The sequence below is a fragment of the Cervus elaphus genome, chromosome 2 (genome assembly GCF_910594005.1).
Source record: "Cervus elaphus chromosome 2, mCerEla1.1, whole genome shotgun sequence".
Taxonomy (NCBI): Eukaryota; Metazoa; Chordata; class Mammalia; order Artiodactyla; family Cervidae; genus Cervus; species Cervus elaphus.
In genome coordinates, this window is record NC_057816.1 from 39,667,053 (window position 1) to 39,681,127 (window position 14,075).

General features: G+C 38.2%; 1 protein-coding gene across 13 annotated transcripts in view; it reads right to left on the reverse strand.

Annotated features, from left to right (window-relative positions):
• Positions 1-14,075, reverse strand: part of DLG2 (discs large MAGUK scaffold protein 2) — a 2,231,561-nt gene that overhangs the window by 2,213,452 nt on the left and 4,034 nt on the right. For 10 of the 13 annotated variants that reach the window (XM_043918886.1, XM_043918941.1, XM_043918927.1 and 7 more), the window contains exon 1: positions 13,126-13,889. In XM_043918886.1, coding sequence (XP_043774821.1) covers positions 13,126-13,144 — 19 coding nt within the window. In that variant the 5' untranslated portion in view covers positions 13,145-13,889. Of the gene's footprint in view, positions 1-13,125; positions 13,890-14,075 lie in introns of those variants that run through there. The other 3 variants (XM_043918871.1, XM_043918860.1, XM_043918879.1) reach the window with 3 other exon arrangements.

The window sequence follows — 14,075 nt, forward strand, 5'->3', positions numbered from 1 at the left end:
TTTATAAAATTATGTTTAGAAAGCTTCTGAAGAAAGTGGCAACAAAGTTCAGACCACAATCTTAAATGCTACATTGATAATTTTCCTCTTTATATGATTTACATATTTATTTGTTCTGTTTGAGGAGTTCCTGTCTGAGGAACTAATATCATACAAACTTTTCATAGAAAAGGCACATTATGAAGTTTCTTTTCAGTACCGTCTTGGAAGAAAGCTGACTGGAACACCATTGTTCAGTCGCTCAGCTGTGTCCACCTCTGCGCCCCCGTGGACTGCAGCACGCCAGGCTTGGTTTTCCCACATTTTCATCCTTTGCTCAGATTCTGTCATGAGTAAGGGTTTTACCTTCAGTCAGTGCCACTTCCTTCAAAAGTCTCTCTAGGGATTCCTGGCACTTCTCCACCTGACCAGAGTTCTTCTCTTGTTATCATCTAATTTTTAATATGAGGAATCTTCATCAAAACTTCCCTGATTTGAGAGTCATTCTTTTTCTCCCAGCTTTACTGAGGCCAGATTGACAAATAAAAATTATATACAGTTAAGGTGTACAATAAAAGGTTTTGATATATGTATATATTGTGAAATGATTACCACAATCATTACCACAAAGACAACTGTCTTTGAATTTTCATAGCCTTTCCCCCTCAAATCTACCACTTTCACAGACTAAATATCAATTATAACAATAATTCATATTTTTCTACTGAATGTTCCAATTCTTTACCCCCTCAGCCATCCTCAGCTGATGATCATGTTTTCTATTCTGTGGAAAATCAGCAGAGAACTTACACAAGCTCCTAATATCCACTAGGTTATCTGTAGCTGCCCCCCTATACTTTGCCTTCCCCATTACTATGGATAAAATATGTTTCTCTCTAATGCCAACTCCTCTACTTAAGCACCTAAGGCTATTTTCTTTTGCCTACTCAAGGACACTGCTTCATCATCAACTGTTTTCCTCTCCAATCCCTCCCTTCAGCATACAAATAAAACTGTAAAAGCAGTGATTTTTAAAAACTTTCCGTTACCCTTAATTCCTCTCCAACTAACTACTGTCCCCAGTTCTCTGTTCCCTTCTATAGCAAAACTCCTTGGAATGCTGTCTACACTTTCTTTGCTTTCATTCTTTCTTATTGTTGCTGTTTTTCAGTCGCTAAGTCATCTCCGACTCTTTGCAACCCCACTGACTGCACCATACCATGATAGCATTACCATAATCACATCTACAGATATAAGTCACTAGGTAAAGGGACTTTAACTAATTCCTTCAACACATATTTATTGAGCGACTACCCAGGGAAGACACTATTGATTAAAAGCATCTAGATGGCCTCTAAACCAACAGAGTTTATTATGTCTCTGATCTCTGTATGAGAAAAATCTGACACATAAAACAAGGCAGCAAAATATAATAAAAATGGTCAAATATGGTCAAGTTTGTGCATGCCAGCATCTTATGCTGGAATTGTGGTTGCCTTTTCAAGTTTCTTTTTGATATCAATAATGATCACTATCTGGTGTCAATTCCATTTCTGATTAAATTCTTGTTTCTGATTAACAAAAGCTTGAATGTGAAGGTAATAAAAACTACATACCTATACAAAGATGATAAATAAAGAAAACAAAAGATAACAAGGATCTTGTTGTATAAGTCAAAGATCCCTAACCAGATATTGAATAAAGTGGAAAGTTGAGAATTACCCAAGTTGGGACTAATACCTTGACTGCTGTTCAAATTAAACCAGGTAAAAATGGAGTTTTTTTTCACCTGAACTGCCAATATAATGACCTCAATTATCTTATTTTCTCTGTTAAAGGAAATCTGTATTCATATGAATCCAGAGTCCACTGAAAGGACAAACTAAACCTGGAATACCTGAAGCCAGATACAGAAGGAAATAACAGGGAAATCATTTTTTAAAATAAAAATTTCTGATGAAATATGCAATCCAAAGGATATAGTGAATGTTACATAATTGGAATTATAGGTAATCACGTGTCTATTAATTGAAGTTCAACTCTTGTCTTTGGTTTAAGAACAGCATTGCCAAAAAGTCATAATATGGGATGGGTGATTTAATTTGAAACAGCAATATTGCTAACATGAACTTTTAGATAGGGAAAAGACAACATAAAATTATTTGCCACAACTAAGAATTATAGAACATGTGATGGTATTGTTCAGAAAACTGAGATCAAAATATAGTAGAGAGAATGGTAAACTAAATACACCAATCATTTCAAATCTTGAAATTCCTTTAAATACAATCCGATTGCAATACGGGAGACCTGGGTTTGATCCCTGGGTTGGGAAGATTCCCTAGAGAAGGGAAAGGCTGCCCACTCCAGTATTCTGGCCTGGAGAATTCCACAAACTGTATAGTCCATGGGGTCGCAAAGAGCCAGACACAACTGAGTGACTTTAACACTCACAGTTTAGAAAGAACTTTCCCATGCATTATCTGATTCCCACCACTGAGAAATTATATTGCCTCTTATACATGAAACTGGGGCTCCCCTGGTGGCTCAGATGGTAAAGAATCTGCCTGCCATGCAGGAGACCTAGGTTCGACCCCTGGGTCAGGAAGATCCCCTGAAAAATGGCATGGCAACCCATTCCAGTATTCTTGCCTGGAGAACTCCATGGACAGAGGAGCCTGACAGGCTATAATCTATGGGGTCACAAAGAGTCGGACACAACTGAGGGACTAACACACACGCAGGCATGAAACTGAAATTCATAAGTGACTTGCCCAAGATCACAGAACTACAGAAAAACAAACTTGGAGCTTAATCCTAAAGCGTTTGATTCCGAGTGCTCTCTCCACCAGTTCAGTGCAGTTCAGTTGCTCAGTCATGTCCAACTCTTTGCGACCCCATGAATCGCAGCATGCCAGGCCTCCCTGTCCATCCAACTCCTGGACTCTACTCAAACTCATGCCCATCGATTCAGTGACGCCATCCAGCCATCTCATCCTCTGTCACCCCCTTCTCCTCCTACCCTCAATCCCTCCCAGCATCAGGGTCTTTTCCAATGAGTCAACTCTTCGCATGAGGTGGCCAAAGTATTGGAGCTTCAGGTTCAGCATCAGTCTTTCCAATGAACACCCAGGACTGATCTCCTTTAGGATTGACTGGTTGGATCTCCTTGCAGTCCAAGGGACTCTCAAGAGTCTTCTCCAACACCATAGTTCAAAAGCATCAATTTTTCGGCGCTCAGCATAGTACCACCCTTAATCCTCCAGAAACAGTTGAGCATATCTCTATGGGGAAAAAAAAAACTTGACCAATCAGACATAATTTTATCACTGAATTTTAGAATCTGGGGTTATAAGTTGAATATCTATTTTTTACATGTGTTTATCAATATAAAATTATACTCATAACATAAATTCAAATGGTCCTACCTTTAAAATCTAATAGAGATACTAAGTTCTTTCATTCATTAATCAAATATTTATCTTACAATGCTCTAGACTTTGGTTGCTCAATACTAAAAAAGATAAATATTCTACCCTCTCAGGGATGTCTTCTGTCTGAAGGTAAAGATAATTAAGCAGAAAATTTAGACAAAGTAAAAGATTAAAACAGAGTGTGGTCATGCTATGATGAGGTACCAGATGCCAAGAGAAGAGAGAAGTAAATTGATACTGTCAGGCGAGTGTATGTTCCTTGGTTTTTCTCTTGTCACAACAAAGATTTGGAGTGACGGACATTAAAGCCCCCCTCGGCGTGTCACAGCTTTCGGGTCTTGGACAGACCGTGTTATAGCTCTCAGGTCTCGAACGGACCGTGTTATAGCTCTTAGATAAATCAGTGTTACAGCTCAGTGTTACAGCTCTATTTTATTTAAATAATAGCCAGAAAATCCATCTTCGAGGCGCGAGGGCATGTTGACCCAAAAACGCAAAGAGAAGAGCGCCCCAGCGCGCACGGGAGAGAGAAAGAGAGAGAGATAGCTCTGGCTCCTCTTTTTATGTTTTTCTCTCCCTGGGCCTGTCCTATGTAAACTGGGCCAGCCAGGAGTGCTGTTTGTTTTACCTGGGGTTCTCACTCCGGTCCTTGGACCCTCCTTTGTTCTATTTTCTGGGCTTTTCCCTTCCAGGTCTTTTAGCCACCGCCATTCTGGACTCCTTTTCCCTATTCTAACTACCTAACAATACCATACAGATCACACTATTTGGCCTTTTCCTGAAGAAGGAATAAGAAGCCATGGAAAATTTTTTAATAAAGATGAGCACGACCATTTTTAAAGTTTTATAAAGATCATTTTAACTACAGTATGCTATGTATCAATTGAAACAAGAAAGAATGACAGTTCCCCCCCCCACATGCCATCTGAAGTGACTATATGCAACACTGAACAGTTTTTGATCATTACTTATATGCCATTACGACCAGCAAATTAGAAAAAAATTTTTGTGGCCAAGCCATGCAGCATACAGGATCTTATTTCCCTGACCAGGGACTGAACCTGTGTCCCATGCACTGCAAGCTTAGAGTCTTAACCACTGAACCACCAGGGAAGTCCCTCAAATAAAAGTGTGTGTGTGTGTATTTCTTTGGGGAAGTATATATGCTTAATTCTGTTAACATTATCATTTTTGTTATTTTGTAAATTAAAAATCTGTTGTTGTTGTTTGGTAGCTGCTGCTGCTGCTAAGTCACTTCAGTCGTGTCTGACTCTGTGCGACCCCATAGATGGCAGCCCACCAGACTCCCCCGTCCCTGGGATTCTGCAGGCAAGAACACTGGAGTGGGTTGCCATTTCCTTCTCCAATGCATGAAAGTGAAAAGTGAAAGTGAAGTTGCTCACTCGTGTCCGACTCTTAGCAAACCCATGGACCACAGCCTACCAGGCTCCTCCCTCCATGGGAGTTTCCAGGCAAGAGTACTGGAGTGGGGTGCCATTGCCTTCTCCATGTTTGGTAGCTAGGTCTTGTCCAAATCTTTGCAACCCCATGGACTATAGCCCACCAGGCTCCTCTTTCCATTGAATTTCCCAGGCAAGAATACTGGGAGTGGGTTGCTATTTCTTTCGCCAATGGAGCTTCCCAATCCATGAATAGAATTTGACTCTCCTGCATTGGCAGGCAGATTCTTTACCACTGAGCCACCAGGGAACCCCATATAAAGGATACTCATATGAAAATAATAAAATGATGAATACTCATGTGAAAACACTATAATGATGAATGCCAACAGAAAAGTTATCCTGATACTAGGCCTTTAAAAAGATGCTTTAATATTAACATATAAAGTCCAAGGTGATAAAAACAAAGGTATCATTTAATTACTAATAAAATTAGCTAGCCTTTGTTGAGTAATGCTAAATATTCTGCATGGATCACCTTATTTAATCTTCCCAAGTACCCCCAAGAAATACACATTCCTCAAATGAGGAAACAAACTGAGAAATAAAGTAACTTCATTTCTTCCAAGGTGAAACAACCAGTAAGTGCTGGAACCAGGACATAAACCATGGCCCATCTGGCACCAAAGCCCATACTTTCAAGTATTATACCATACTGAAATTCAACTTACTGGGAAAGGAACACAGTATTTCTTTTTTCTGTAACTGTCCTTTTTTCTGTAATTATACTTTACTCCTCCCCCTAAAATTTTTTAAATATACTTCAACAAGCATCTGTTGATAAGACTCTCCCCTACTGACACAAAAAGGTATTAAACTAAAATGGTCAATTTATGTTGCCACCTTTCAGGTAAGTCCTTCTTTCAGCTTTTCTATAGAATTATTGAAGAGAAAATGAGAAAAGTGTAAGCTTAAAATAGTAACAAATAGAAAACACAGCAAACTGCATCTTCAGCGGAATACTGAAAAATGCCTTGTTCCAGTTGTAACAAGCTAGAAAAAAAAAAAAAGATGAAAAAATAGAAAAAACTTGGAATTTAAATTGTGGGGAAAATGTATGGCCAGACTTAATGCGGATCAAAAGATTGCAATCATTTTGTAAATACTGAATGGTTTAAATTACTTTAGCAATGTTGAAAGAGAAGAAATAACTCATAAGAACATTATCCTAGTCTATCAAAAAGTAGAAAGCATATTGTGGCACTTCTTTTCTGTAACCAGATGTGTACCTGCCACATCTGGGCAGGTTCACTCCAGGAAGCTGGACCCAGATAACTGATGCAAAGAGATTCTGACTCTGAACACAGCTTTTCTCTTCCTTGGAACAAAAAGAAAAGGTACTCTGCTAAGCATTTGTAGCACTTCCCTATTCTCAAAACAATTTTCACATGGGCTAGGTATTTTTATTTGATTGTCTCAAGAATCCTAAGAGTATTACTCGGTGTGTGTGTGTGTTCAGTTGCTCAGTCATGTCTGACTCTTTGAGACCCCATGAACTGCAGCTCCCCAAGCTCCTCTGTCCACGGAATTTTCCAGGCACGAACACTGGAGTGAGCTGCATTTCCTTTTCCAGGGGATCTTCCCGACCCAGGGATAAAACCCATTGCATCTCCTGAATTGACAGGCAGAGTCTTTACCACTGTGCCATCTGGGAAGCCCCTTGGGTATTATTTGTGGCAGTTATAACTTAAGATGAGAAGTTTTAAGCTCAACCTGTTGACTTTCAGATAACATATCCAGCTGATGGAAAAGGTAGGATTCCACCCCAGGGCTCTCCTCCACTGCACCAAGACACCATTCAGTGGATCTAAGAACACCAGACTGATACAGTGCAAGAACAATGGATAAGCTTCCTGTCCTAATTCTATCACTAACTTTATTTTATAAAAGTAAAAGTTCATATACATTATCTTATTTGATGAGGAAAAGAAACAACATATTATTAATGTTGTTTCAGAAAAGGAAACTGAGGTTCGGAAAGATTACCTGATTTTCACAAGGTCACCTGGTGGCACTGTCATAAGAAGGCATATGAAGCAGCACACATGGGAGACGCGTACTTTGAGATGTTAATTTTTTCTCTCCCTACATGTTCCCATTTCCTTTCTTTTCCTTCAAGCTGGTGACTGATTTTGTATTGTATTGCCCCAGGAGAGGTATGTACTAGGACAGAAAACCGAAGGAATTTTATAGTTATTCCAGTTTTGCTTTCCAAAAGCCTAAACCCTCTGAATAAAAGAAGAGTTTGTTTCAGAGATCAAAGAGAGATTCTCAGGTACACGCAGAGAAAGGAACATCTTCCAGTCCCTCCCCAGTCTAGGAAAAAATTTTCTCAGCTGAAAAGTAAGAGAAGTTTTTGGAACCCAAGGCACAGGTTATCTAGGCTGTTTCCTGGCAGCAATGCCTGAGAGGCAGAAAGACCCCAGAGAGGAAAAGCAACAATATGCAGCTAGGCAAATAGAAACACAGAAATTCTGCAGGGGAGCGGGTTGGGGGCGGGGGGGGCGGGGTGGATGTTAAATCCATGTCTTGGAAGTCGCAATTGTTGCTAGACCAGAAAGAACTATCTAGACAAAACAACTCATGACTCAGAGGTAAACTGTTACACTCAGATGATCAATGACCAGAGTATACCCCATGCCAGATGGAGCCCTGCCATAACCCCAGGAAAGAGAAAACCACAAAAAGGATTGGAGTGATTCTACCCATAACTTAGGAATTAACAGTCAGAAACAAAGATGAGCTGTGGTATTAAAGATATTTCTGACACACCTAAATCTATATAATGAGAGTCCTGGTCAATGATTATCTAATCTTGTCCCCTCTTCTGGAAGCCAGGTCTTCTAAGTCAGACCTAGGTTTCTCCCACAGCGTCACTGCAACTGATGATGATGGAGGACATGGTTCAAAGAAATGAACGTGAAACACAACACTGAAACTGCCTCTTTCCCTAACAGTCTCCCAATAAATTTTAAGCATCATAAAGTCAGACTGAATACCATCTGCCACTGCAAAACATACACCTAGCACAGTGCCTGGTATTAACAGGCACTCAATAAATGTCTGTTGAATGGATAAATGATTGAATAATTAAATGGAAGGAAAGCTATTTCCTTAAATAAGTACGCAAGTTTACCCTTCTAAAATAAAATTTTAGTTTATTATCTATATGGTATTTTAAATATAACAGGACTTACCAGGCTTATTTCAGGTCTCACCACACATTCAATGATAAAGATGTCATAGCTCTCCAAAATGACTGACACCCTACAGACCCCTCAGAGCCTTGTGCTAACAGACTTAGGGCCTTAATGGCTGGTAAGATGTGCCATCAGGAGAAATAGGATACACAATCTTACTCATAATCTTTGTAAGTTTTAACTTAATAATTTATTTTCACAGGATTTACTACTTTATAATACATCATTTCCACTTGAATCTTAAATCCTAAAACAAATGAGGTCAGGAAAAATGCTTCATAATGGAGGTGATTGGGCCATAATTCTTGAAATAGCTTTGAAAAACTAAAAACTAAACCTATGCAGAAAGCTTACTACCTGGAATTCAGAACGACTGACTGGACAGAAGAGACTGGGTAAAACTCATGATCCTTTGCTGACCAAGCAGCCTGCATTGAGGATACAGAGAGCTCGTGCCTTGACTGCTACAAATTCCTGAGCAGGAATTATAGCCGGGGGACACGTCCTCTTGCCCCAGTTTAAAAAAAAAAAAAACATTTTATGTACGTCAGCATTATACTAAAAACATATCTGTTTTGTAGCCACTAGTGTGGCTACATGGTAAATATTAAGAAACAAAAGAATATAATGAGTATAAAATTAAGAAAGAGGAAAGAAGATTCTTAGAGTTTATGGAATGTATTGTTATAGAAGAGTGAATTTGGCAAAGGCATAAATGAAACATCTCAATTCAATGTTTTAAAAGTCCAATATTTTGTGTACATCTTCTCATTGACTAGACTTTTCTATCCAAAGATGTAACCAATTAGAGGCCTAAAAGAAAGATCAAATACTCTATCATGAAGGAGCACTAGGACAGTTTCCCAAAAGCCTAACAGCTCAAACAGTATATGGTATCAATTTATTAGCATGTCATTTGCAACTTTCCCTATACATAAGAACCACAAAATAAATTCAATTAACAATAATTTTAGCACCATGCCTACGGTCTGCTTCATAACATATTCCCAGTCAGTACTTTACAGAGTATTCTTCTATTTTTCTCTCCAGAATGATCTCTTATCATTCCAAGATGCCTCCTGGATTGATAAGTATTTTCCAACATCAAGAGTCTGTGGCTTCATGACTTTTAACAATTCTCTCAACCAAGGTCAAGATGACCCTTTTGTGTCAAGATGACCCTTTTGAAGGATTTCAAATTTAAGAAAATCTTTAAGAAGTTATCTTATTTAAAAAAAAAAAAGAAGTTATCTTATTTTAATTTACAGAAATTACAAAAGTCTGAAAACTGCCTTTTCCCAACCCTCTCTGGGAAGCTTTGGGGCTTAACTCTTGAATTCTACTAGCTTCGAAAAACAAAAAACATCAAATTTTTCTGAAATGGAAAAAGCATCTGGATATAATCCTGGTATGGCAAACACAAAAATTCAAACAAAAACTTGGTGAAGTATATACAAAAGGGATAAAATAGCTACTCAGGTAAAGCCAAAAAATTTAGTTACATATTTTCCCCTTTTTAGAGAATCTAAAAAACTTATTTTAATAATTGAAGAAAAGCTAGAGACGGAAAAAGAGTATGCCCAGATTATTATTGTTGTTGTTGTTTAGTTGCTAAGTCATGTCCAACTCTTTTGCAACCCCATGGACTGTAGCCCACCAGGCTCCTCTGTCCATGGGCTCTCCCAGGTAAGAATACTGGAGGGGGTTGCCATTTCCTTCTCCAAGGGATCTTCCTGACCCAGGGATCGAACCCCCTTTTTCAGCTTTGGCAGGCAGATTCTTTACCACTGAACCACCAGGAAAGCCCACACCCAGATAGTGAAAGGCAAATATAAAATAGTGAGATCCTTCAAAAAAGAAGTTAAGCCACAAAGTGCAGGAAACAAGTAAGAAAATTTTAACTGAGGAAACAATAAACTTAAGAGTTATAAGTTTCCTTCCCCGAAGGAGGGGAAAGAAGAAAAACAGAAATGACACTTTTATGAAGTATACAGTCAACCAATAGGAAAAAGTGTAAGCCCAGGAAACAACAATCTCAATTTCAAGAATGCCCATATGATACACAGCAATATCATGTCTTGGGATTCCAATTACACAACATTCTTCAACTTCCTTTAAAAAGAACAATGTCTAAACAAAGAATTATGAAAATAATCACATTTAAGTTTCACTAGATAGCATACATACTCTATTACATCACTAAGAACAGTTGCAAAAGAAGTCAAAGGAAATAAAATGTCATGTATATTAATTACATTAGATAGACTTCTATACCAATTTAAAAGAAGCACAGAATAGCACAATATTTTAAAAACAGAGAAATGAAATAAGCATCAGTCTCAAACTATTAAAAGCACTGATTTTTTCCCCACATGTTTAATGACAATAGAGAAAAAATTGCTCAAAAAATGTACTGCAATGTACTAAAAAATTCTGTTGAAACATATTTTATCATTAAAAAAGCAGCTTTCTGCAAAAAGCACGGGGGAGAACACAGCTATCATTAATTTTTATTTCTTGCATCAATCTAACATGAAATCAGATCAATTCATAAGTCTTTCTGAAATAGCCCCTTACTATACATCATGATCTTGCATCACATCAGAGAATGCTGATACAACTTATCTTGGATCAGCCCTGAATTTTCATAATTTAAAATAGGTCAAAGATATCAAAAAGGCTTAGCTGGGAGCAAATCAAATTACTACAGTAGAAAAAAAGAATTCTGAACGAAAAGCAACTGTTGGGAGAAAAATATCTCTGAAGAAGAAATGACATGTTCTGTTGATAAAACTGAAATCTATAAAAATGTGAAGCAAGTGAGTGGAAGATGTAGTTAAGTAATGTCATAAAACAAACCAGCAGTGAATATAGGGGTTTGAGATACAGTAGCTTTGGCTTATCTAAGAACAGTCAAGAATGGTCCAGGAGTTAAGAATGCTTCTACTGCAGGGGCATGGGTCCAATCCCTGGTCAGGGAACGGCAAAAAAAAGAAAAGAAAAATGTACTTAGTGAGATGTCACACCCGTTCCCACTTCCCACCATGGTTCACATTACCAATCAGAGAAACCACTCTCTACTTTCACAATAACATACAAAATATTTAACAAGTGAGAAATCTGTCTTATGAAATTTTCTTATTGTAGTAAGAATATATTCAACAATGTATAAACATATGGTTCTGTGAGGATAGTTATTGCTTAAAGTTATTGCTTAAAATTGACAGAGGACTGTGCTCCCTGCAGAATAAATCTAGGTTATACTTTCAAGTATTTGTTTTACGTATGTTATAGAACAGTACAGACAGTAAGCTTAGCTAATTAAAAATATAAGATACATGTCATAACTTGTTTGGTTAGTGGTCTATAATATTTTAAAATATATATCTTAGCACTAACAGTTTTAAGAGAAGAGAAAGGGAGGAAAGAAAAGGAGGAAGGAAATAAATTATTTCTCCTAAAGTATGGTTTTCAATAATGTATCAGCAATTTTTATAACCTCCTTTAAAGGCAGGAACTTTTAACAAACTCAGTCTGCTGAGTTTAGAAACCTTAAGTTCACCCTGATTAGTTAGGTTTTACCTGGAACATCAATGCCCTTCCTCATCTCTCTTCCCAGATACCTTTTCATCACACACACACACACACACACACACACACACACACACACACACACACACACACACACACACACACACACACACACACACACACACACACACACACACACACACACACACACACACACACACAGTGTTTTAATTCAACTACTAGTTTAAAACAAATTCAAAAGGGACACTAACTATAGCACAATAAATGGTAGAAAGAATAAAAATACCCTGCATGCCAAATAAGTCAAAGAGACATAACATTTACTGGCTACATTCCCCAAACCATCCTGGTTCCAAATAAACCAATGGTGTCAGGTCTGGGCAGAAGTAGCTCCAAAACTTCGTGGAGAGTTTACTTCTCTCAGTAATTCTGGAAGAGAGCAGGAGGTGGAAACAAGCCCAGTCTTAAAATCCCAGTGTACTAGATGTCTAGGCGTTTCAGAGGTATTATACATCATTGCCCATCTCCAGAGACACCAGTTGGATAAAGAATCTGAGTCTAAGTTTCCTCAATGCAACTTCCAAATCCACAGGTATGATTAAACATACAGATTAACCTTCACCCTAAGCTTTAGTTTCAGACTGCAGAACTCCCAGAACCGGTCAACATTTGGATCTACACTAGTCTACTACAGTGGAGTTCAAGAGTGTTGATACAAATTTTAGTTTAAAACTCTTTAAAAAGAAAAAAAAAAAACTTTTATAGTCAATTTGGTCTTCTATACCACGTCAAAAAAAACAAACAAAAAACCTAGGTTCACAAGAATCCTTAGAAATAAGGTTCACCTGGGGTAGATATAGGCTGAAGAGAATCCCAAGGAGTATGTACGATACTTCAGCAACTCACCAGATCTTCATCAACTGGTTGGGGAGGAGTCCAGTGTTTACCTCATTTGGGGAATTTGCCAGTACTGTTATTGGATAATGCAAGTTGTGCTCTGCCACAAAAGGGAAGACTTACACCAAAGTAAATCCAAACATAAAATCTATTCTTAATCAAAAGATAACCTACAACTGTGTACACTGCAAGCAACTTTGTTATCTTTTACAACTATGTAATTAACTTGATAAATATTTAAGCCATAAAGAAGAGCTGCACTGTGCATGTTTCTTTTTCAAAGACCATGTAAAAGTTATCTTTAACAAGCCAAGAAAACACGGGGAAAGAAACTCCCAAATCTATGGTATCAAATTTACGCTGATTACAAAACGGTGATTTAGACCACCTGATCTGGAAACCACAAATGTCTATAATTAAATAGGGCAGCCCTACTTCACTCTTTTAGCAAAACAGTCTCACTGAATGATGCACCACAGAAAAGACATTATTATAAGAACTACAGCCCAAGCAAAACTTTCCTCTCAAATGGAATATAATTTAAACTGCAAATACCAGAACCAAGAAAAAGGAAAAACATACACAGGAAACCTCATAGCCCACCTTTCTTCTTGACTGGCATTCTTGGGTCTTTCCAGTGCCACAGGATTCAAGAACTCTTTTCAGGTCTCAACTTGATCCAGCTGGATGGAGGCCAAGGGCCAGGTAACTGTTGCAAACCCCTTGGCTGTTTGAAATCCAGGCTGTCTTCTCTTTCAAATAAAGAAACAATGATGTATTTTTTCCCACAAACTTTGACAGTGCCCACGGAGTTTAAAGAAAAATAGCTTTTGAGTTTTTCAAGTTTTTCAATGCTTCCAAAATAGTTACTCTGTTTAAAAAGAAAATTATTGTAAGCATAGAAAACATTATTAAAACTCCTCCTTAGGCAGCAATATCTTTGGAGTGCAATCACTAACTCAATTAAGGCACAAAAAAAATTTACACAGCTGTCTCATTACTCAACACATGATCAAAGATGAACTGGTTGGTGATAAAGACCCTCAAATTCTTTAGAGAAAAATTTAAAACCCTTACCTCCCCCCCAAATACTTTTTAAAACCTCTCTAATGGTCTCTAAAAAAGGTGGGGTGAGTTTGGACAGTTTTCTGGGGGCAGAACCCAGACTGAAAGGCCCTTTTCTATTTACTGGACCTGAAGTTCCGGATCTCACCCCCTCAGTGAGACAGGATCCAGCTTGCTGTCACTTTCATTTTTTTTTTTTTTCTTCTGTGCTCTCCAAGCCCCTCAGGCTTGATCCTTAATGCCCCTCTGATTCTGATCCTCCCGTGTATTAACCGAGAGGATTGAAAAGAAGGAAAGCAATCCCTTGGCATGGAGACATTAAAGTGACAGAGCTACTCAATGGGCACTTGATGCAGGATGAGTTGGCGAAGATTTCTTCACACTGGAGTCAGTCAAATCATGCCATCTCTTCGCATCCAGGCAGCTCCCTATCCGGCGAGGAAAAACACTGAGACTGCTCGAGACAAGTCAGACCTTCCCCCAAAGGT